Genomic DNA, 24,696 nt, shown 5'->3' with positions numbered 1-24,696 from the left:
AATTTAATCCTAAATCATGGCTATTTTTCAACATTGACCTGTACTTGGTCAGTAAATTTGCAGATCTACTTTTAATGTTATTAGTGCCAATGTGTACATATCTTTTGTGTCCTTAACTTTTGCCCCTGGCCAATTAATAATTTGCAAATATATTGCTATTAATTTGTCTGCATTTGTAATCCTAAGTACATTATGTGCTTCTAATTTGAGTTTAGGATATTATTCTGTGTGTAAGTCAAATTTAAAATTTGATTATTTTTTAATGCTTCAGAGGTCTACTTATGTGCTGGAATATACAGTACTGTTTGGTAGCAACTGCTTTCAGTGATATCTGAAAAGTAACTTGGAGGTTATTTTGGAATTTTCCAGGATAGCTATGCTGCCATCTGCAGCATTCCCACCTGTAGAGTATGCAGATGCTGCAGCCTGGAAAGCAAGATGTTAAATTTCAGACTTTGCTGTGGTTCATTGAACAAGTAGATATGTTCTGTGAAGGTAACTAAGAATAAAAACATGGACGTGTACACTAATGTTAGGAGCATTTTTTTTTTTTTTTGGTAGTTGTTGGCGCATCGGCTTCTGTGGCCATAATGCACCTCCCAAGGTTTTTGCAGTGCTTTGATCCAAGCCCAAGGCTGGATTCGAACCTGCGACCTTTGGGTTGCCAGGCAGGCACTTTACCCACCCGGCTAGCCAGGTCGGCTTAGGAGCATTGTAAATAAATTGAGTTGGAAGTACTGATGAAGTCATCAGATGCAGACATTGTAGGACAGCAGAGACGTGTTACTCAGACATAAGCAATGCTGAATTTAAATATGGGGAGTACAATGTATACAGGAAGGACAGAGAACAGGAGGGGTGGTGGGGTATTCTCTTAGTTAAGCTTATTAAATCTAAGGGCAGTACATCCAGTCAATATCAACACCAGTGCAATGATGAGTCAGTTTGGTGTTATATGAGCACTGGGGAAAACAAACTGAGAGTAGGAGTGTATTATAGGCCTGATGAGAGTGATCAGCATACAAAACAGCTATACAGAGAAATTGAATGGGCCAGTAAATCAGAATGTCTCATAATGGAGGATTTCAACTTTCCAGATGTTGACTGTAATTTGTGTCATTCATACACTAGCAAGACTTTTGTGGATTTCTGTTTTCTACAACAGCATGTTAGAGAGGCAACACGAAGAAACAATACTCTTGAATTTGTTATCATGCATTAAGAATCTGCAGGTAAAAGACCCACTGGGTGGCAGCGATCACAGTATTAATGAGGAATTTAATTAAAGACATAACTACCATCATAGGGAAAGGTTTTTGCTTTCGTAAGGGTGACTAGAGTGATCTCAGACAGTTTTTTTTAAAATTCTGTGCAGTGGGACCAACTGATATCACTAATAGCAATTTTAATGGGAAGTATTCAAGGAAGTGATCAAAGAAGCTACTAGGCTTCTCATACCAATGAAGAATACTGTTTTTAGGCTTAGACCTAAATGGATGTGAGATGAACTATTGAAACATGTGGCAGAGATTAAAGTGTATGGGTCTAAGCCTAAAACAGCATTTCTTCAAACAACCATTATCAGTTGATACAAAAACCTATGGTATATATAAGTCAGTCTGTAATCAAGTTAAAAGGGAAGTTAGGCAAGCTTAGGCAGATTTTGAGATGTCTCTGGCAAAGAATAGCAAAGATTTCTATGCTTATTAACTGTAGAAAGGGTTGAATTATGTTGGGCCATTTGATGTCAGTGGACTAATTGTTGATGAACCTGCTCAGGTTTCCGACAAATTGAATAGGTATTTTGCCTCTACATTCACACAGGAGGAATTGTTTTTAGGAGAAATTGTTTTTATGCCTGAAGTTTATCAAACTCTAATGAGGAGCTAATTGACTTTGTGAAAACTGAAAGGAAAGTGGAAGAGAAATTGTTGAAGCTGAACATAAAACAGGTACTTGAGGTGGATGGAATCTATCCAGTTATATTAAGAGTGGCAGCAAAGGAGGTAAGCAAACACTTTAGTCATAATTGTGAGAGCATTCTTGGATTCAGGGAAGGTCCCTATGGACTGGAGATGTGTAAATGTATACCCAATTCATAAAGGGAGATCAAAAGGTGATATGAGTAATTACAGACCTGTTAGCTTAACATCTGTTCCAGGGAAAATAGTGGAGTCACTAGTTAAAGAAGTAATGCAATACCATCTGGACAAGACTGCAGTCACAGCATGGATTTATTTAGTGGGTGAACTTGTATAACAAATCTGATAGATTATGATGCAGTGACCAAGGAACTGGATGCAAAAAATAATTTTGATATAGTATTCTTGGATTTCAGGAATGCTTTTGATACTGCTGTACAAACGTTACAATGTGGCATTAAGGGCAAGTTACTGCTATGCATAAAGAGATCTTAAGTGGAAGAAGACAGTAGTTGTCAACAGCACTGCTCTTAATGGACTAATGTTATTAGTTGAGTTCCCAGGGTTTAGTACTGGGGCTATTGTTGTTTTCAATATTTATTAATGATATTAATGAAGGTACATCAGGCTTAATGTCTAAGTTTGTAGATGATATAAAGATTGGAAGGGTGGTTAACGGCATTAATCATGGTTAGTTGTGGCAACAAGATTTAGAAGAATTAAGTCAATGGGCTGAGAAATGGCAGTTGAAGTGTAACATTGACAAATGCAAGATACTGGGTAGCATTAATACCAGAGTAAGTTATCAACTGTGTTTTACTACACACAGGGTAGTGGAAAATGAAAAAGACCTGGGATAATTTTGCAGTCAGATATGAAAATTGTAGACCTCTGTAGAAATCCTGCCAAGATAGGCCATGAGGTTTTGTCAATTATATACAGAAACTTTGCTTACAGCGATAAGGAAGTGATTATCCCTTTGTACAAGGCCAGGCCACATCTTCTGTATTTCATACAGATCTGGAGGCCTTTTGGATATATCATCTCCTGAGAACAAAAGGGTGTTCTTACCTAGAAAGGCTTCAGTTCTGAAAATTGCAGCATCTGGAGACTAGGCAACTGGGGAGATATTATTGAGGTGTTTTTAACCTTGAATGGATTGGGTAAGCTTAATGTTAATGGCATTCACATTCTTCCTCTTGCTGAGACTACACACATTGAGGAGGCATAATTTCAAGTTGAAGGTGGTTGCAGGATGGATGTGTGGAAGTTTGCGTTCAGCTAGAGGGTGGTTGATTGTTGGAACAGGCTTCCATCTGTTGTTGGAAGTGGATGGTTTTAATAAATTCAAGGAAGGACTAGACAAATTCTTGCAGGGTATGGATGGGTGAATTATGTGTTTTGGCTGATTCTGTATAAAGTTGCTTTCTTGCATCATTTGCCTTTACTCATGCTACTAATCTGAAGGGGCTACTGTTTGGTCATAACACTAGGTGTAGGTATCTTGGTCAGGTGATATATATATATCTTCAGAATTGCTGCAAAAGCCTCTACAGTTCTGTTATATCATGTGTTGCATTAATTATATTTAAAAGAGGAAGATGTGTTAATTTTATTTATTTGGAGAAGACAGCTCAGTGTCCATATCATCTGTTTTGACTTCTGTTGGCTTTGTTTGTCATTAGAATCCAAAGTTCATTCTAGGATTGATATGGATCTGTTGGGGTTTAAAAAGGTTCAGCAAGCTAGATGATTATATCATCTTTATCATTTTGTTGACATGTATGTTGGAGGATTGCAAAGAAACATTTGAAGAATAGGTGCTGAAATTTGTATTCAGTGGAGAATAATTGATTGTTGGAATAAACTTACACACATAGTGTTAATGGAATTAGTATACAGGCATACCTCGGTTAACGTTACCTCTGATAACGAAGCTTCGATATAACGAAGTCCGTAATTTCAAGCCCCATTTAACATAAAAAAAATATTCCAGTTTAATCACCTGAAATCTAAACAAACTGAAGAAATTACGGAAACCTTTGGGGCTTCTCGTGGTTGGTTCGAGAAATTTAAAAAAACGGGCCAGGATTCATAGTGTAAAATTAACAGGAGAAGCTGCAAATAAGTTTCCAGAAAAACTAAAGGAAATAACTGAACGTGAAAATTTTCCACCAAATTCGTTGTTCAGTGTTGACGAAAACGGTTTGTTCTGGAAACGGCTACCAACAAAAAGCTTCATTTCTATTGAAGAAAAATCAGCTGCTGGGTTCAAAGCAGCCAAAGACCGTTTAACGTTACTCTTTGGATCAAATGCCTCTGGCGATTATAAATTAAAATTGTTATTAGTTTACCATTCAGAAAATCCGAGGGCGTTAAAAGGTAACATAAAAATGAATTTACCTGTAATATGGAAAGCAAATAGAAAAGCTTGGGTTACCAAGAGTTATTTACTGATTGGTTTGTTAACCACTTTTGTCCTGAAGTAAAACGGTATTGTCAAAAAAACAACTTTGAAGAAAAAGCTCTTTTGTTGATAGACAATGCTCCGGGACATCCTACTGATCTTCACACGTTGGACACATGCATTCCTGTCAAAGTTGTGTTTCTTCCAGCAAACACAACTTCCCTGATTCAGCCATTGGATCAGGGAGTAATAGCATCATTTAAAGCTTATTATCTGCGTCGAACATTAAGCAGTTTAACTGAACTAGAGGATAAAGAGAAAATGACAGTTAAAACTTTTTGGAAAAACTACACCATTAAAAACGCAATTGAAAACATTGATAGTTCTTGGAAAGAAGTCACTAAGAAATGCTTAAATGGAGTTTGGCGCAAAATATGGCCAGAAGTTGTACTAGAAGAAGAAAATAATATTCAAGAAATTAGAAATGAAGTTATCCAGATGGCTCAATCAATAGGTTTCGAAAATGTCGATGAAGAGGATGTTAGAAATTTATTGAATGCAGAAGATGATGGTTTTTCAGTGGAAGATTTAGAAAACCTTGTTAGCAACGAAGACAAAGATAATGAAGACGAAGTTAAAGAAGTTCCTGCTGAAAAAGTGTTAACAACCAAAGATTTAAAAAGGTGCTTAAATGACATTGAAAACGTTTTAAATTTTTTTTAGTGAAAATGATCCTGATTTAGGAAGAAGTTTTATTGTTAAGCGATCAGTGTTAAATGCAATAACTCCGTATAGGCGATTGTTAAATGAAAGAGAAAAAAAAAGCATAAGCAATCAACTTTAGACTCGTATTTTAAAATGAGATTTCACTTTGTATGTAAGTTGACTGTTTATTTAATAAAACTTTTCTTTGTTCGGAAAAAAAAGCTTTTCATTTTCTTTAAGTGGGAACGTATCCCTATTCTGGCCATAGTATTTTTACCTCTGAAAACGAAGTTTCGCTTAACGAAGTAATTTCGTGGAACGCATCCTATTCATTATTCGAGGTATGCCTGTATTTTATTAAATATACAGGATTTTCAAAAGTAGTAGAAGGGATAGGTAAAATCTTTTTTTACTGATTGTGGATAAGCCTGTTTTCATCTTGCAACTATTTTCCAAATACTAATACTGCAGTGTTTTAACATATTTAAAAGCAATATGCATGCTTTGAGGAGTATCCTATAATACATAATGTCTAATCTTATGAACATTGCAGAAAAATAATTCTGGAGATGGAATATTTACAGTTTCAACTGGACTAAATGGAATTGATAAGTTTTCTGTCATACAAAAGTGGAACAATGTAAGGTAAGAATTCATTGAATTTCTTGATTAATAGAAATCCATTTGGGATGGGATGTTGATAATAAGGTAGAAAATGACAAATGTTATTTTAAACAAAATAGGTAAATAATCGGAAATATGATACTAACACCAATATACACGTTACGGGAATGATAGTAAAATTTTACAAATGAAGGATGCAGGAGAAGAATTATTAGTTCGGTTTTGGTTGATTTTAAACTAGTAATTTAATTTGATAGTATATTAAAGATTTTGTCTGAGTATTAGGAAAATGGAAACAGTCAAATAAAATGCTCAAGAATTATTATGATGCTGCTCAAGAATAATAGTTGGTGTCCAGTTGGTTACATAAATACCAATGGCAGAGTCCATTGTTATTTATGTAACCAACTGGACACCATTATTTTCTTGTTCAGAATTCTTCAGGATTTAAGAGAAATAACATGAATCAGCAGGGAGAGGTCATCACCATTTACAGTCATCAGTTATTCTTCTGATATATTCAGAAACTGTACAGACCATCTTCAACTGCTTTATGTAAAAAAGTGAGTCCACTGTGAATCTTATTTAGATTCTTACCAGTCAGCGATTGTGCTGAGTGGCAGGGTTAAGTTTAAAAAAAAAAAAAAAAAAAAATGAGCTAAAAGGATTGCATGCTGATTTTGCAATAAAGTCAGAAAAATAAAAAGGTTCGGTTCCTCAGCATTTTGAACAGTTTTGCTCAAATTATGAGGCTGAAATGTTTTTAAAAAAGTTGCCTTTGCAACTAGCAGGAGTAAAGAATCAGATGACTGGAGTGGTAATTTTGATAATGATTCAGAATAAATATTTTTTTCATTTAAGTCGGTTAAGTTTTTGTATCACTGTCAGTTAGTTGATCTGTTTGTAGGTAATAACAATGTCTTTTCTTTATTTTTTTTAATTAAGGAAAATTACTCTGACTGGCTGTTCTTCCTGTGTGCCCCTCAAATAATATAATAGTGGTGTAATACTATATCTCTGTTCCAGATACTGTAGTCTTAGAAAAAAATTTAGTCTTCTCAAAAGTTTTCAGACTACTCTGAAGTGTATATAGGCAGATTGCAGGGACATGCTGCCTGGGGGTGCAAAGAGTGCATTGCACCCAGGCACCGAATATTTAGGGGCGCCGACTCTAAAGGCCATTAAATTATATAATTCTTATATTACAAATCTCAACAAAAAATTATAAAAAGCAAGGAAAATTGATTTTACATAATGACATATAGGTAATGCAATTGTTATTGTAGGCACCTCCGTAGCCAGGTGGGCAGGAGCAGCAGTGCGTAGCACATGCTTCTTGATTAGACCGGGGTTCAAGCCCCTGACCACCAAATACAGAGGATATAGAAAGGTCAGGGAATGACCACTGCATATACCCGGAGCATACTGCTCCGGGTATATGTGGCTAATGCTCCTAAAAACCAAATAACAAATAAACAATTGTTATTGTTAATATAGTTTACTATAGATATATATATTTTTTTGTTGTGATAAATATTGCATTTCTTATATTTTGTGTTGATATTTCTGTAAAAAAATTTTTTTCTGCAGTTAATGCAAGTTACTTTTTTAAATCTGTCTAATTTTTATTTTTGTTATTCTTTTTTGGTCTCATATTTCTGATAAATGTGGAAAGATAAACCATTTGTTTTATGTTATGCAATTATTTTCTTTCTGTAACTTTGTAAAGGTAGTGTAAAGGCATCATTTGATTTCATCTCATATTGTGGCTACCTTCAATAAGATACCAGTATTGCACTACTTCGAATAAACAACGCTTCTCTAATAAAGGAGATGCCCACCGATGAGTGAGCCAAGCTCTGAAATGCATCTGGGTGGTGGTACCCACTGAAAATAAATAACATTTAGTCTATTAGAGAAGCGTTGTTTATTCGAAGTAGTGCAATACCTGGTATCTCATTGTGAAGGTAGCCACAATTTGAGATAAAATCAAACTACCGTGTATTTACACCAATATTATATAGTTAATTTCAACCCATAACATTATGCCTTTTGCATTTAGTCTTCAGAATAAAACATGTACATATGAATCAAACTCTTCTTCATTAACTTTTCATTGACTGATGAGAAAACAGTTGATGTAAAAAGCCTAAAGGGCGGCCAATTATTTCTTGCACCCAGGTAGCAAACACCCTTGGTGCACACCTGGGTAGATGGAAAACAGTATGAGTTGGAGTGTTATGATTTTTGAGTGCCTCCATGACAATAATCTGTTGGTTCATACCATAGTAGTTAGTCTGAGTCTTGAGTTTTTTGCAATGGTGATTATTATGGAAAGATGTAAGGCAGTGTGACAAGTTAAACTATGATCTAATAAAAAAATAAATGGGATTGGTTGTATTCTCTCCCCTAGATATGTCCCTATAGAATGTGATTGTTAGGAGCATTGGGAAGGGAGGAAAAGCAGGTGGGTCAATTGGGTAGCGATTTGAAGTCTTGCCAGTGCTGCTTTTTTGGGTAGTTTGAGTCCTAGTATATATTTTTAAAGATTTTAAAAATGTGGAGGAGAGCTGAAGGGAAATTGCATTGTTCTGAGGACTTCTGTGACTTTTGGAGCCTTGGTACAAGTGTCACTGCACCTAAGTGAATTAGTCTCAGGTCTTGCAGATGACCTCTGAGTGCTTTCAGAGACATATTTGCAGCTTATGTAAGCTAAAAGACCCAGAATAACTTGGGAAAGGACATTATTTGCTGTGCTTGATGGCAAACTACCACAGCCCGAAGAGCCAAGGTAGTCCCAATAGGCATGATATTGTTAGAGTAATGGGAGGATCTTTCAATAATATTGTGGAAAGAGACAAGATTTCTGCTTCTATTGCATACTGAACTTTCTTTGCCACCCTGATAGTTTGAGTAACAATGTTCACTGCACATGGCCAGCAATCTATTATGAATATTCTTGTTCTTTTTCCTTTAGCATTTATCTGAAGCAGGTGACTGCTGAAGGAAGAGTAAGCTTGATGCAAGCTGATCCATTTTGGATGTACAGTTATATTACCATGCAAAAAATTATTACATAGACACAGCTCTTAAGAAAACAGTACAACCCAAGACCTCCTGTGTTGATTCAAGCTGATCTTTTGAATTTTCTCAAGCTGTTTCTCCAACTGCCTGTGGAATCAGTTTATTCCAGTGATAGTATAAAAGGTATCAGAAGAACAAAGTGGTTTTTCACCTGGGAAGCCATGTATAGATCATATCTCAACAGTAAGACAGATCCTTGAAATATGCCAATCAAAAGGAAAAAAAACTTTATGATTTTCATTGACCTTGAAAAGGCATATGACAGTGTTCCAAGAAAACTCTTATGGGAAGCACTGAAAGAGGTAAATATTGATGGACAACTGATTAACATTATTAAGGCAATTTACAGGAATAATAGATGCAGAATTAAAGTGGGATCAGCAATTAAAGTTAATTGCTGGAACAAACTTCCATCTGTCGCTGTGGAAGTTGATAGGTTGAATAAATTTAAGGAGGAACTGGACAGGCATTTGGAGGGAATGGTGTGAGTTTTTTTTTTTTTTTGGCTGATGCTTCATAAGCTCATACATTTTGCTTTCTTGCATCACATGCCACTACTACTACTACTAATTCCACACTTCAAAAGGCTTATTACAAGGTTGTTGCATGTCACCAACACTTTTCAAAATTTAAAGCTACATCTGCCTAAGATCCTGATCAAAAAAATGTAATAAAATGGGATTGCTGATTAATAAGAACACCTATATTCACAATTTACTTTTTGCAGATGATCAGGTGGTGATAACGCAAGACTTAGGAGATGCAAAGTATGCATGTCATCAATTGTTTGAGGAATATAAACAATGGGGTCTAAAAATCAATTTTAGCAAGACTGAAATGTTGTCTTCAGGGCCAGGACATGTTCTAAATATTGCAGGTTTTAAAATCAAACAAGTCGATAAATTTAAATATTTGGGATCAATCTTACAAAGTGATGGATCATCCCAAGCAGAGATCAATAAGAGAATTACAGATGGCAGAAAGTCTATCGGCATGTTTAACTCTGTTCTGTGGAGCAAAAATATCCTAAATAAAACAAAAACTTATATTTCAAACAATTGTACAAAGTCTTCTATTGTATGGAGTGGAAACCTGGACATTGAATAGGCAAGCGGAAAACAAATTACTCTCCACAGAAATGGATTTTTGGAGATGCTCAGCAGGAACTTCTAGAAGAGACAGAAAACAGAATGAAGACACAAGGGAAAAAATGGAAGTGAAAAAGACTTATTGACACCATCAAATAAAAGCATCTAACATGGTATGGACATGTAAAACGGATGCAAGAAAACATATCCAAAGACTATCCTGGAATGGATATCTCCTGGAAGAGGAAGATCTAGGAGGACATTTTATTTTATTTTATCAATAGCAAGATACACAACAGGTAACCATTCTCAGTGTATCTGAGATCAGATCAATAAACATAATAACAATAATATGAAATCCAACAGGACGATAAACATTGATATAGATTCAAACAATAAAAGCATATGTACAAAAGAGGATTGTATTAAGTTAAGTTACCGGTAAAACAATTAATAATTAATCTGTTAGAGAATAGAAAAATAATATAACAAATAATAAGCTACAATAATTAGATGTGAGCTAGTCACTTTGCAGTTTAAGAGAAGAGGCAAACTTGTGGATGGAGTTCATCAGTGATGGATAGATGGTGGTGGATGGATAGATGGAGTATGGGAGTGCATGACAGCCCGAGGCGTAACCGACCAAGACACCTTGAACCGCACTTTATGGCAGGAAAAAATTCCTAATAAGAAATAACTTGTAGGCTGAGGAAACCCATTGTAAATGGAAACACTCCTCTTGATGATGATGGTATAAAAGTACTCACTGGCTAAAGCAAACCTCCTGCAGTTTACTTATACCTCTTTCCTTTTAGTTTAAGTTTATGCTCCCTGGTATAAACTACAGTTAATATGTGAAAATTAACTACTCATTAATTTCAGTCAGATCCCCTATAAGGTATCTGGTGAACACGTTTTGCAGCTTGGTAACTAGATAGCTTTCTCATTTAGTATGGGTGACATTTTGTGAGTCTCATCAGATGTTTTTTGGTTTTTTTTTTTAAACATGGGTGTATACCTGGATGTAGTGTTCTAAGTGTGGTCTTGCCAGTTTCCCCGTATAGTGGAATTATAACCTCCCATTCGCTACAAGCAATTATTCCGTAAATCATCAGGACATCATTAGTCCTTGCTACCTGTCTGCACTACATAGATAACTTCGTGTATAAATAAATAAAAAAATTATGATATAGTTATACACTTTGTGTATAACTATATCATAATTCTCAATTGTTCCTTCAGCTTCTAGAAGTGTATATCTATTTTTAGATTATTCCCAATGGTCAAAGTCAAATTGTAGTAGTAGTAGTGGCATGTGATGCAAGAAAGCAAATGTATGAGCTTATGCAGCATCAGCCAAAAAAAAAAAAAAAAAAAATCACACCATTCCTCCAAATGCCTGTCCAGTTCCTCCTTAAATTTATTCAACCTATCAACTTCCACAACGACAGATGGAAGTTTGTTCCAGCAATTAACCACCCGCTGGCTAAAGGCAAATTTCCGCACATCTATTCTACATCTGTCTTTTCTTAATTTGAATTTATGCCCCCTTAGGTTTGTAATCTGAACAAGTGGAAGGATCCCATCAGAATTCAGCTTGCTGAACCCATTCAAGGCCTTATACACCTCAATCAGATCACCACGCAGGTGCCTAGTCTCCAGCCACTGCAATTTGCAGAACTTAAGCCTCTCTTGATAAGAGGATCCCTTCATTCCCCTCACCAATCTTGTTGCCCTTCTCTGTACACGCTCAAGTAAATCAACATCCTTCCTAAAATGAGGCCTCCAGACCTGTAAGCAGTACTCAAGGCATGGCCTGACCATTGCCTTATATAGAGGGATAATCACCTCCTTTTCCCTGCTAGCAAAATTCCTATATATCATTGACAAAACCCCATTACCTGCCCTGGTTCCTGTCTGCATTGCTCAGAAAACTTCATATCTGCCTGCACAATTACTCCAAGGTCTTTTTCATTTTCTACCACCTTAAGTGTAGTACCACACAGTTGGTACGTTTCTCTGGGGTTACTTCTACCCATATGCAGTACTTTGCATTTGTCAAGGTTAAACTTCAGTTGCCACTTCTTAGCCCATCTGCCCAAATTATCTAGATCCTGTTGCAATAGCACACTGCCATTACTATCATTAACAACCCTGCCAACTTTTGTATCATCTGCAAACTTCGACACTAAGCCTGATATACCTTCATCAATATCATTGATAAATATACAAAACAACAGTGGACCCAACACCGAACCCTGTGGGACTCCACTAATAACATTAGTCCACGAAGAGCAGCACCCATTGATTACCACCTTCTGTCTTCTTCCACTTAACCATCCTTTTATCCATTGTAGCAACTTACCCTTAATACCATTCTGCTCCAATTTGTACAATAGTCTTCCATGTGCAACAGTGTCAAAAGCTTTCCTGAAATCCAAATATGATATCAAAATTATTTTTTGCATCCAGTTCCTTTGAAACCACATAATATCCTATCAAATTTGTCAGACAAGACTTTCCCTTAACAAATCCATGCTGTGTCTGAATTATTGCTGCAGTCTCCGTAGCCGAGTGGGCAGGAGCGGCAGTGCAGTAGCACACGCTGTTTGAGTAGACCGGGGTTCAAGCCCCTGACTGCTGAATACGGTCGATCTGCCAACCCGCACTGGACCAGCGTGGCAGATTATGGTCCATTTCTCTCAGCATGAATTGTTGAGGAGGCTTCCACCCTGCAGTGGGTTGATAATGGCTGCACTTTACTTTTTTTTTTTTACTTGTCTAGAAAATACAGCTGCGAGTTACAGGCTCTGAAAAAAACGATAAGTGTTTGCTTTTTATTTACATAATTGTTATTTTATATTGTACTCAATATGTAGTCTTATAGTTTTAATTACGCTGGTTATTTTTATTTTAATGTATATAAACAGTTTTTGTAGATATACGTAATACTTTATAAAACTGTTATATTCGTTCGAATATTGCAGGCATTGTTTTTGTATATAGTGATAGGGAATTCAAATTTTTAATTGAGGTAGCTAGGTAGATCTAACATATAATTATAGAAACAGTAATACGCTTCACTGTTTCTATTAGATAGCATAGTATTGACATTTAATTTATTGATTTTATTAATTTAAAGTATCATGCCCCAAACTAGAGCAGCAAAGCAATGGGCACAGTGGCAGGAGTGCTGTGACTCGGGGGAGAACTGAGGGGGGTGATTCTCCAACGCATTAAAGCCTAAAAAAATGTGCAGCTAGTGAAATGTTTGCTGAACTATCTGGAACAGAACATGATATTGCCATGGGGGATGTCTTTGTGTGTGTGCGATGTAAGGAGTGTAAGGAAATCAGGCGACAACTCAGCGTTGTTATGGGCCTATATGAGAGTTTGAAGGACAGGGTGGATGCCCTCGAAAGATCTAAATTGAGGGCCCATCAGGCTCTCAGCTGCCCACATCAACGCCAGAGCTTGCACTTGGTCATCACGCAACACAGCGGCAACCTCCAAGGCAGAATGTGCTGGTCCCTCAGGAACTAGTAGTTGTTGGTGACTCTATTGTCAGGGAAATGGGAAACATCCTTTGTAAAAAGGATAGGTGGAACAGGACCAGGGTATGTCTGCCAGGGGCAAAGGTTGATGACGTTGTAGAGCAGATATCATCTTTTAAGGGCACAAAAGGTGATATAGTTGTACACGTTGGCACTAATGATATCAAGAGTAGGAGACCGGCAGAATTACTTGACAAGTACAGGTCACTGATGAAAAAAAGCCGTGAATTAGGGTTGAATTTGAAAGTGTCTGCAATTCTGCCCCGACACGATAGGAGGGAGTATATAATGAGAGCCTTGTTGATCAATTCGGCCCTGGAAAGATTGTGCAAGGCTCAAGGGATAGAATTTTTTTTCAGCCTGGACTGTACTTGTTAACAGGAGAGACTGCTTCTACAGGGATGGGATACACTTAAATAGAAAGGGTGCAAGAATATTTGCTGATGCTATCGAGGCAGTGTTGGGTGGGTTGGAAAACTGATAGCTTGGGGGGATACAAGGACTAATAGTTTAACAGTAGCCGTAGGCAGAGGTGAAGGTGATTCTTGCACAACTTCTATTAGAATAAGTAGCGACCTGGAGCGTGGGGTGTTGGGGGTTTCAGGGACAGGTGGCAGTCATCGTGGAATGGGTGGGTATATGGGATGTGTTAGGGTAACAACGAATAGGAGTAGGAGCATGTATGCTTGCATGTATACCAATGCGAGAAGTATAGTAAATAAATTTGATGAATTTTTGAAGTGTTGGTCAAGACATCAAAGGCGGATACTGTTGGGATAGCAGAGACGTGGTGTCACACTGATATAAGGAATGCCGAACTGGAATTTGGGGAGTACAATGTGTACAGAAAGGATAGACAGGATAGGAAGGGAGGAGGTGTTATGCTGTTAATTAAGAAAAACATAAAATCAAAAGAAGTGCATCCAGTTGATATAGATGAACAGTGCACTGTTCAGTCAGTTTGGTGTGACATAAGCACTGCAAAAACAAAAATAAGAGTAGGAGTGTGTTATAGGCCTAATGACTCGAATGAGTACAATGAACAATTGTACAGAGAAATAGTGGGCTAGTAAATCGGAATGTCTTATAATGGGGGATTTCAACTTCCCAGATATTGACTGGAACTTGTGGGTTGGGCACTCACACACTAGTCAGACATTTGTGGATTTATTGGATGATTGTTTTCTGCAGCAGCATGTTCGAGAGGCAACCAGAGAAAGTAATACTCTTGATCTGGTTATCAGCAGTGATCATTCATGTATTAGGAATTTGCAGATAAAAGAACCACTAGGTGGCAGTGATCACAGTGTACTGACGTGGGATTTACTTAAAGATTTAATTACCATCAGGGGTAAAGGAAAGGGTTTTTGCTTCCGTAAAGGCGAGTACAGTGGTCTCAGACAGTTTTTAAATTCTGTACAGTGGGATCAACTGACGATGTTACCAACAGTAAATTCTAAGTGGGAAGCATTCAAGGAATTAATCGTGGATGCTACTAAAAGTTTCATACCTATTAAGAAATATTGTTCAAGGTTTAGGCCTAAATGGTTGTCAAATGAACTAATGAGACTCGTAACAGAGAAGAAAAATGCATGGGATGCATACAAATTAACACGTGACACAGAAGCCTATGATAGCTACAAGTTGATCTGTAACCAAGTTACAAAGGAGGTTAGGCAGGCGAAGGCAGATTACGAGAAATCCTTGACAAAAGATGCTAAGAAAAACAGCAAGGATTTCTTTACTTATATAAACTCTAAAAGGAAGGGGATGAATATGATTGGTCCACTTGACATCGATGGTTCGACTGGTGATGATCCTGCTCAGATAGCAAACAAACTGAATGAGTATTTTGCATCAACATTCACACGTGAGGAATCATTAAGGTTTGAAAATGGCAGAAGGTTATCAAATTGTAGCAGGGTGCTTAATGATTTTGTAATAACTGAGAGCAAAGTGGAAGAGAAACTGTTGAAGTTAAACATAAGAAAAGCACCTGGGGTGGATGGGATCTATCCAGTTATATTAAAGGAGGCGGCAAAGCAACTAAGCAAACCCTTAGTAACATTACAATGTAGTTGCTGCTTATCTGATCAGTGAAGTCTATCCAAGCCATCGTAAAAGAGTGCTGCTTGGCACTCCTTTAGGATGGCTTGGAATGAAGCGGTCATTAACTACTCTCTATTTTGATTTCATCAAAAATCAGAAGTAAGGGTAGACCAAGTATCAATCCATGAGGGTTTCCACTTCTGATTAACTTACTAATTGGCGCCTCCGTAGCCAGGTGGGCAGGAGCAGCACACGCTTCTTGATTAGACCGGGGTTCGAGCCCGTGACCATCAAATACGGAGGATGTGGAAAGGTCAGGGAATGACCACTGCATATCCTCGGAGCAATATGGCCTCAGTTGCTAATGCTCCTAAAAACCAAATAACAAACAAACATAACTTACTAAGTTGTGTTCAATTAATAGTTTTATAGCCTTCGTGATACTTGTTAGCTTATTTGTAAATTTAGCTAAGGATTTATTTATAAATCCTTGTTATTGGTGATTTTGACATGAATATCATATTTTGTAATTAAAAACGTGTTGTGTAGTGCATCATAATGGTAATTAGTGTTTTAATTATAGTAAATAAGTAACTTGAAGGTTCTAATCATGTAAGTTTTTTTTTTTTTTTTTTTTATTAAAAGAAATTAGAAACATAATATTGTTTCTATATAATAGTACTGACTTTTTCTAGGTGGTAGATGACTCATCAATCAGAGCATTACCACCAATTTGCTTATTTGAAAGCTTGAAGTGGTGAAACCTATGTTTAATCTCCAGAGCAGAATTTATACTTAATACTAATGTAACATGATACTAATAATATAATACTTTAATATAATTCTAATACTGACACCCAGGGTAGATGACTCATCAATTGGTGTAATACCACCACTTTGCTTATTTTGGAGGCTTGAAGTGGTGAAAACCATGTTTAGACTCTTGAGCAAAGTTTCTGGCATCTCCTTCTCCCCATGCACGGTAACAAGTACTATAGGTTTTTAATACCTTTCATGTTTGGGGTTTCATTTAAAAAGTAGACAAGCAAAAACCTCAAAGTAGTGGGAATTGGAGAAACATTTGCATATCCCCTGTCTCCACAGACAGGGGATATGCAAATCTCCCTTAAATCCAAAGATGCTCTCTTAATTATGGCTAAGGGTTTGCTTAATTCCTTTGCTGTTTCCCTAATATAAATGGATAGATACCATCCAACCCAGGTGCTTTTTTTATGGTAAGTTTCAACTGTTTCTCTTCCAATTTCCTGTCAGTTATCACAATCATTTAGCTACCTGTTAAAGTTTGATAAAAGTCTGACATCCCCTTCCTTAAATAATTCCACATGTGTGAATATATATTCAATATACCTATTGATCTTGCAGTAATCCTAGCATAACATACTAACCATGTGGTAAAACAATGAGGGTAGTTAAAAAATGAAGAAAAAAAAAAAAAGACTTGCAAGTAATTTTGCAGTTAGACATTTTCTGAGCAGTGTAGACAGGCTGCTGGAAAAGCTTATGGGATTTTATCAGTGATATACACTACTCCCCAGTGGTGTCACTTATACTACGGATTCAAATATGCCACAGATCTATTTGCCTCATCCTGCCATCGAAAGAAATTCTGAGGAAAATACAAATATTGCTTCCGCAAACTGGTGGCTTCCCCATTCAAATGACCCAGTCTTGGCAAAGGAGAGGAAAAGCTGGGTTTCTCAGAAATCCCAGGCATATACATTTCCATTGAGTTAGGCTGTTAGGCTACATCTTGAGTACTGCATACAAGTATTGCAGGATATTGATGTTTGGGCCAGATGCAGGAAAGGATGTAGATTAGTGAGGGGAACAAAGGGATACCTTACCACAAAAGACTGGTTCTGCAAAGGAAGCAAAAAAGATGCTTATCATACAGTGTTTTTTTTTTTTCCTTGCAGTGATATCCTCTCCAACTTTACCCTTTCTTTGAGTGGCAGAATTTGCTAATCTTCTTCAAGCTCTGACTGCTACACTGTTTTAGCCACTGCAGTTAGTATCAAACATCTATTGCTTGTGTAAACATTGTCACTGCAAATGGAAAAAAGTGATCTGAAGTTTGAGAACTTACCTGTGCCAGTTGTCTTTTTTGTGATTGTTCTATGTGCATTGGTGAATTTTTACATTTTTGCAAATTTTACGGTCTACATAACTATCATTCATAATAAATTAGATTTGATTTCAGGGATTATAGTAAATGTTATGGTGGACATGAAGGAAAGTCTTGCATCATCAAGAAATGCTGATTGTAATCGAAGGAGTAAAAAGTGGTGTCTCAAAAGCACAAATAAAGTGGGAATTAAGTATTCTGGAGGGAACAATACAGAAATGAATTTCAGAAGGAAGACTGTGCCTTCTTGGACTGGAAAGGAAGAAATCAAGCCTCTGCTAAAATGACATTGGATGATTGTTTATATACATGGTTGATTTAGAAATGCAGCTTAGGGTATCTATTGTTAGGACAGCCCATTCTGAAGATGCAAGCAGAGAAATTGTAAAATTTGTTTCATGGAGCCAGGTAATATTGGTTGTGTTATAATGGTGGTCGCAACCTGCCTCCTGAAACCATGCAGTACAACCAGGGAGCAGTGTACAGGAATTTTATGCAGAGATAAGGAGGCAATTATTCTGCTATATAAGACATTATTCAGCACTATTCTGCTCTTAGGCCACATCGTACTGCATACAGGTATTGAAGGATAGTGATCTGTTGGGACAAATGCAGGGAAGGACATTGAGATTAGAGGAGAATAAAGGGATCTCTTACCACAAAAGACTTTGGTTCTGCAAATTGCAGCCTTTGGCAGCAAATTGCAGCCTTTATACAACTTTGGAAACTAGGCATTTGTGAGGAATTCTATAAGAATGGTAACAGGAAGAATAGTGTAAGTCTTAGTCATGAAAACATGCATCACAGAAGTAATTGTCATCTGTGGCCTCTGCCAGAGATGTGTCCTGTACTCCCACCACTGGTCTGTGCTGAGAACTTGACATAGCAGTAGTGTGATTAGAGCACGTGACTCCTATTTTCATGACCGGTACATCTCGAGTTCTAGTGAACAGGTTTACAAAATTCAAATGCCATTTGTTTGAATTTCGTTGAACTGCATTAGAAAAACACAATAAAACAATTAATTTTTGAAAATAAAATTTGAGTGTTCAACGATGCTGAAGTCAAGTGCAGAACATTCTCAAGAGTATCAAGTAAGAATGAAAAGTGACAAGACTAAGAAAATAAAGATGAAGGTAACAATGAATGTGCGAGAACAAAAGACTATTGATATTGCATAAAAGAAAAACAGAAAATCAAGTGTTGGATTTAGCAGTGTCTTCAACCAGCAATGCTACTCCATCTAACAACAATGTACCCATAGTGACATATTAATTATGTACAACAGGACAATTTCTCAAATTGCAGAGCAGATGAGCTTAAATGATAAAGCTCATTTAAGTAAATGAAGTATATCATTGAACAACTGCACAGTCTGTGCCAAAAGAAATACTTTCCTCTCATATACTGGCTTGTGCAATGATGATACACAAATTGCAAGGCAGCATGTTTGATATGGTGGTTTTAGAGTATGAAAAGGGGCCCGAACAGCAGCTGGTTTATGTCCCTCTGTCTTGTGTAACTTACATCAATGGACTTTACATTGTCTTGCTGACCAGCGACAAGAGATTCTACCACGCCACGAGAAATGCTACATCCATCATTGATCTACAAAATGGGTTTGCCAGGCTCACGACTAATCTGCTACAAACAAGACAGGACAGCTTGCTCGAATTCATCCATGATAGGAAGGAACTCTCAGTTCTCTCACTCAATTGCCAAAGCTTATAGGCACACCATGACGAACTCGTCAACACTGTTATGCAGCAATGCCAAATCTTGCTGCTATCTGAGACTAGGTAAGGCAATGAGTGTCGAACTTAGATTGCATGGTTCAATTCAAGTGTAAAAACCAAAAGTGTAAAAGTGTAAAAACCATAGCTTGAGTCGCAATATATTACAAGATGCACAAGGCACACACTGTTATGCTATATTTAGATGCTACCTATTGAGAAAAGACAGGTTAGGCAGTCAGCGTTTGGCCCATTAGCAATATATGTACAGCAGAATGCTTGTTAACCAACGGCTAATGATACAATGGTTCACTATATTTCTCCTAACCGTGACATACAGGATATAATTGACTTCATTTCGTTTTGCTGCTGTATTCAAGGTGCAGTACTGTTAAAGAAAGATTTGCCTAAAATACCCATCACTGTGATAATTTCAATGTTAACTTCAGATTGGAAGAAACTAAACCATTAATTTTTTTCTCGAAAAAACATTAGATCTAACTCTCTAAACACTATTCCCTCAATTTAAACTAAAAGATCAGTTACCTCAATGCTGTTTTCCAGAGACATCTAGATATGTTGCAATCACAAGTATACATCTCTTATTTTAGCTATCATAAATCCATTATCTTGTCTTCCATCTGAAATTATGGAAATGTGTGAATGATCAATAAAACAATTGCAATACAAAAGCTCTTTCGTAATCAATATGCCGACCGGGCTAGCCAGGTTGGTAAAGTGCCTGCCTGGCAACCCAAAGGTCGCGGGTTCGAATCCCGCCTTGGGCTTGGATCAAAGTACTGCAAAAACCTTGGGAGGTGCATTATGGCCACAGAAGCCGATGCACCAACAACTACCAAAAAAAAAAAAAGTAATCAATATATAAAAATCAAAATACCTAAAAGAAATGTGAAGGATGGTTCACATAAAATCATCTACTGCACATGCACTCCCCCCCCTTTTTTCTTTCCTGGCTTAGGCTGTATAATCGTTCTTTCTTAATCTTCCACTGCTATTACTAATCCCAACCCATTATTGTAGAGTAACAGTAATTATAATTATTTGCTTTCTGTTGTATAGCCATTCTGTAATTCAGCTAAAGATGCTGGTTCATGATCCCAGTATATTCAGTTTATATTGCAATCAGTCATGTGGAACTCAAATTTAAGAGCTCTGAACTTTGAATAAACAGTGTTAGTTATTTCCTGTACTTCCTCATTGACAGTGTCATAGTTTCTTTTTACAAAACTATGCTGTGTTCTGGGAATATCATTTATATCTAGATAATCCTGTATTGCATTCTTAATTATTGCTTTTGTGATCTTCCTTACAACTGCAGTTAGACTGATCAGTCTGCAGTTTACCCCATTAATTTTTAGACAACAATCCATTAATTTATGGATTGTTGAAATATTAGCACTTCCCCTATCCTCAAAATAACTGTTTTGAGGTTGTATTCCTTTGCCACTTAGCTCAAAATGGGCTAAATGGTAAGGGAATGGAAACTATTCAAGTAAATTATGAGGGATATTGTCATCTATCATATGGGTCTTGGCTTTGAGGCTCAAGTTCTTTTTTTCTACCAGACAGTCTTCTTCAATCTCCATATCACTTATTTAACAGTGTATGGGATCATGAACACAGTTTCTCCTTGTCACAAGGTTTTCATCTGTGATTAGCATTAGTAGTGGCATATGATATAAGAAAACCACCTTATACATTGGGGAAAACTTTCCCATTTCACCTATCCATTCCCTCCAATTAGTTTGCCTAGTTCTTCCTTGAATTTATTTAAGCTATCAACTTCCTCAACAGATTGATTGTTTCAGCAATCAATCACTTGTTGGCTAAAGGCAAACTTTGCATGTCTGTTCTCCGACTATCCTTATTCAACTTGAATTTATGCTCTCTTATGTAGGGTTGTCAGGTGTTTCTAAAAAAAAAAAAAAAATTTTTGTCGATAAAATTTGTTTTAAAAAATACAAGAAAATTCAAATTGTCTGATATTTTAATTATACTTATTTTGCAATTTTTAACAATTGTTTATCCTGTTTTACATGTAAAAGAGAAATTCATTTCAGTCTGCAACTCTGCCTTGATTAATTCTTGGTGACATCTGTCCACTTAAATTTCATTAATGAAAACACCCTTTCTACTACAGCATTTGAACCAGGAATACTTAACAAATATCCTACAATTCTACTGATATTGGGTACATTTTCTTTAGGAATGTTGGAAAAAAAAAATGAAATCACTTGTGCACATCACTTCCTGTATGCTTAACACTTTCCAGCAATTTCAACCTATTCTCACAAAACTCTTCATACAACTTGTCCAGATTTACACATTCTTGGAGTTGAAAAATATCAATTGCTGTTTCAAAATCTCGATACTTAATTTCTTATGTTTCCAGAGAAAAGTTTATTAACATAGAACTATTAACTTAGAGGTGCCTCCGTAGCTAGGTGGGAAGGAGCAGCAGTGCGTAGGACACACTTCTTGATTAGACCAGGGTTCGAGCCCGTCACCACCAAATACGGAGGATGCGGAAAGGTCAGGGAATGACCACCGCATATCCCGGAGCAATATGGCCTTAGTTGCTAATGCTCCTAAAAACCACATAACATAACTATTAACTTAGAACACTTATTTTTCTCACTGAAGTCAGTTCTTTTCCTAGGTATCGCAATAGATTTGAATAAAAATCACAACATTCATCAACAATCTTTTTCTGTTTGCATTGGGATAACTTTTTCAAAAATTGCTTTGCAGAATTTCCGAAGTATTGATCCTGGATTCTTTTATTTATTTTATTTCTGATCATTGTCATTGATTTGTATGAATCCATTATACTCAAGTCACTTTTCTGAAGAATTGTAGTAGTAACATCTAGCAGTTCTCTAACATTGACAGAAGAGTTGGGAAAAAAAAAAAAAAAAAAAAAAAAAACCACACAACCACTTGCAATTTTATTTGTCTGCATCCTCACTTTGAAATAATGTGGAGAAAAATTTGGGGCAATCATCAATACTTAGGAAATAGCTCTTAATAGCAGACTTGTTTTGAAATAATCTTTTGACAGCTGGTGTTAAGGACAACCATCTCATTGGTACCTGGCATACCAATTCAGACCAGTCCAGCTCCACAAAATCAAAAAATGATTCTAAGTTTTTCCTTCTTTTAGCTGATACAGAAAAAAAATTGTAAATTTTCAATACAGTGTTTTCTATACCTACTTCAAAACTGTAACAAGCATATTTCATGGCATTATGCAATGGTCATCACAATTAGCTTTAACAATATTGGCATTACTTTGCCCTTAACAACCGAAAAACAGTGATATTTTCCGAAATGTACATTTGCATTATCAGCACTCTATGTAGAAATATATTTTGGGTTAAGGTGAAAAGCTTCAAGCTTTTCTAACAACACTTCAGATTTAGAAATAGCTGTTTCATCGGCCCTTTCAACAACACCTAACAATTTATTTTCTGTACCTTTTAGTAGGTTCAAAATATCTAATGCATATGGGAAAAAGCTTTCTGTTGCCATTGTTTGAAGCATCTGTAGCAGCACAAAAGAACTAATTGCATCTAGTTGGATCATTAAGAATGTCCACTAAGTCTTCTACTCTTTTAGGAGCTAGAACATTTGTAACTAACAGTTCTGATTTTGTTCTTCCACAACAGTTTTGTTGCAGTATGAGAATCGTGGAATAAGGATGATGCCAGTTTGTTACCACAGTCCAAACTATTATAACTATGATTATGTTTCACATTGTGGTATATTAACCCTAGTTCACATGCTGTCATATTTTAGTTTTTTAAAACTAACAAAATAGCTTAATAACTTGTTTACACCCACATTTCTTTTTGCTGATGCCAATTGTATTGTGCATGCTGCTTAATGTTGAATTGACCACCATGACTGATAGAAAAATTCTTGTTGCACAATTTGCAGAAGGCATGATCCTCTGAAGAAGCTGGAGCCACCCATGCAAAAGTTTCTTCCCACTTTAAGTAGACTCACTTATACTGCAATTTCTTCTTTTTCTTGGGAGGACTAATGGACTGTGATTTTTTACCCATGCTATCAAAAATTATTCAATGGCAATCTGAAAATAACAATAAAAATTTAAAAAAAATAGTAAAAGTTGCAGAAATATTAAATATTGTCTTTCAGCTTAATGTATTTCAAATGTGGAGAGAATTAAATTAACAGTATATAATAATTTGTTAATCTTACCTCATCGACAAATATTCCAAAGCCCACATCTCTTCTAGGATCTTGCTCTAAATTTGAGAAAGAAAGAACTAAGAAGAAATAATGCACACCTGTTTTTATATTTAAAAATACCAATAATGACAGTGTACATTAAATTTCTGTAAAGTTCAATACTCCTTACTATAACTTATTAACAACTTCAAATTTCAACATGTGATATAAACTACATTGCATCCTTCTACAACACGATGGAAAGTGAAAGAATAATATGTTCCACGACGACTTCTTCCACCTTTCTCTTGGTAGGAAACTGTTGAAAAAACATTGCCAACAGAATAGTTGTGGTGTCATCTGATGATTGTGTTAGCAAACAACTTTATTTACCGGGACATTTAAAACATTTTTTTTCTTTTTACAATGAAAATAAAGGAAGAAACCTACTTGCAGAAAAATTAAAAATGTAAACGGTAACATCAACCAAAAAAAAAAAGTAAAGCTTACGGGGAAAAATGTAAGGTCCTACTCTGTGTAATCGGAGCAAGAGGAAGAATCCCATCAGCATTGAGCTTGCTCAACCATTCAAAGCCTTAAACATCTCAATCAGATCACTTTGCAGGTGGCTAGTCTCCAGATACTGCAATTTGCTGAACTGAAGCTCTTTTTTTGATAAGAGTATCCCTTTGTTCCTCTTGCCAATCTCATCTCATCTCATTGCTCTCTCTACCCATTCCAGCAGCTCTACATCCTTCCTAAAATGACACCACCAGACCTATATATAGTATTCAAAATATGACCTGACCATTGCCTTATACAATGGTATAATAACCTCCTTAACTGGAAAATTCCTGTCTTTGACAAAATAACACTAACTATCCTGGCGGTCTGTCTTCACTGTTCAGAGAACATATGACTGCACAATTACCCACAGGTCTTTTTCATTTTCCAGTACCCTCAGGGGTTACTCTGGGGTTACAGCTACCTGTATGCATACTTTTCATTTGTCAATGTCAAACTTCAGTTACCATTTCCCAGCCTATCTGCCTGTATTTTATAGATCCTGTTGCAGTAGCATACTATCATTAATGGCAACCCGCACTGGACATAAATCCAGTGTAAATTGGCAGGTTGACCATATTTAGCAGTCAGAAGGCTTGAACCCT

At 36.5% G+C, this 24,696-nt stretch overlaps 1 protein-coding gene across 1 annotated transcript in view; it reads left to right on the top strand.

Moving 5' to 3' along the window:
* Positions 1-24,696, top strand: part of LOC150081996 (lysosome membrane protein 2-like) — a 302,034-nt gene that overhangs the window by 128,777 nt on the left and 148,561 nt on the right. Inside the window, exon 5 of the mRNA XM_090380393.1 lies at positions 5,588-5,679. Within this exon, the coding sequence (XP_090236519.1) occupies positions 5,588-5,679 (92 nt within the window). The remainder of the gene's footprint in view (positions 1-5,587; positions 5,680-24,696) is intronic.

This window comes from Mastigoproctus giganteus, chromosome 8, assembly GCF_048544385.1.
Source record: "Mastigoproctus giganteus isolate SK-2022 chromosome 8, ASM4854438v1, whole genome shotgun sequence".
Taxonomy (NCBI): Eukaryota; Metazoa; Arthropoda; class Arachnida; order Uropygi; family Thelyphonidae; genus Mastigoproctus; species Mastigoproctus giganteus.
Note: the sequence above shows the minus strand (reverse complement) of the source record. Positions and strands in the feature narration are given on the sequence as shown.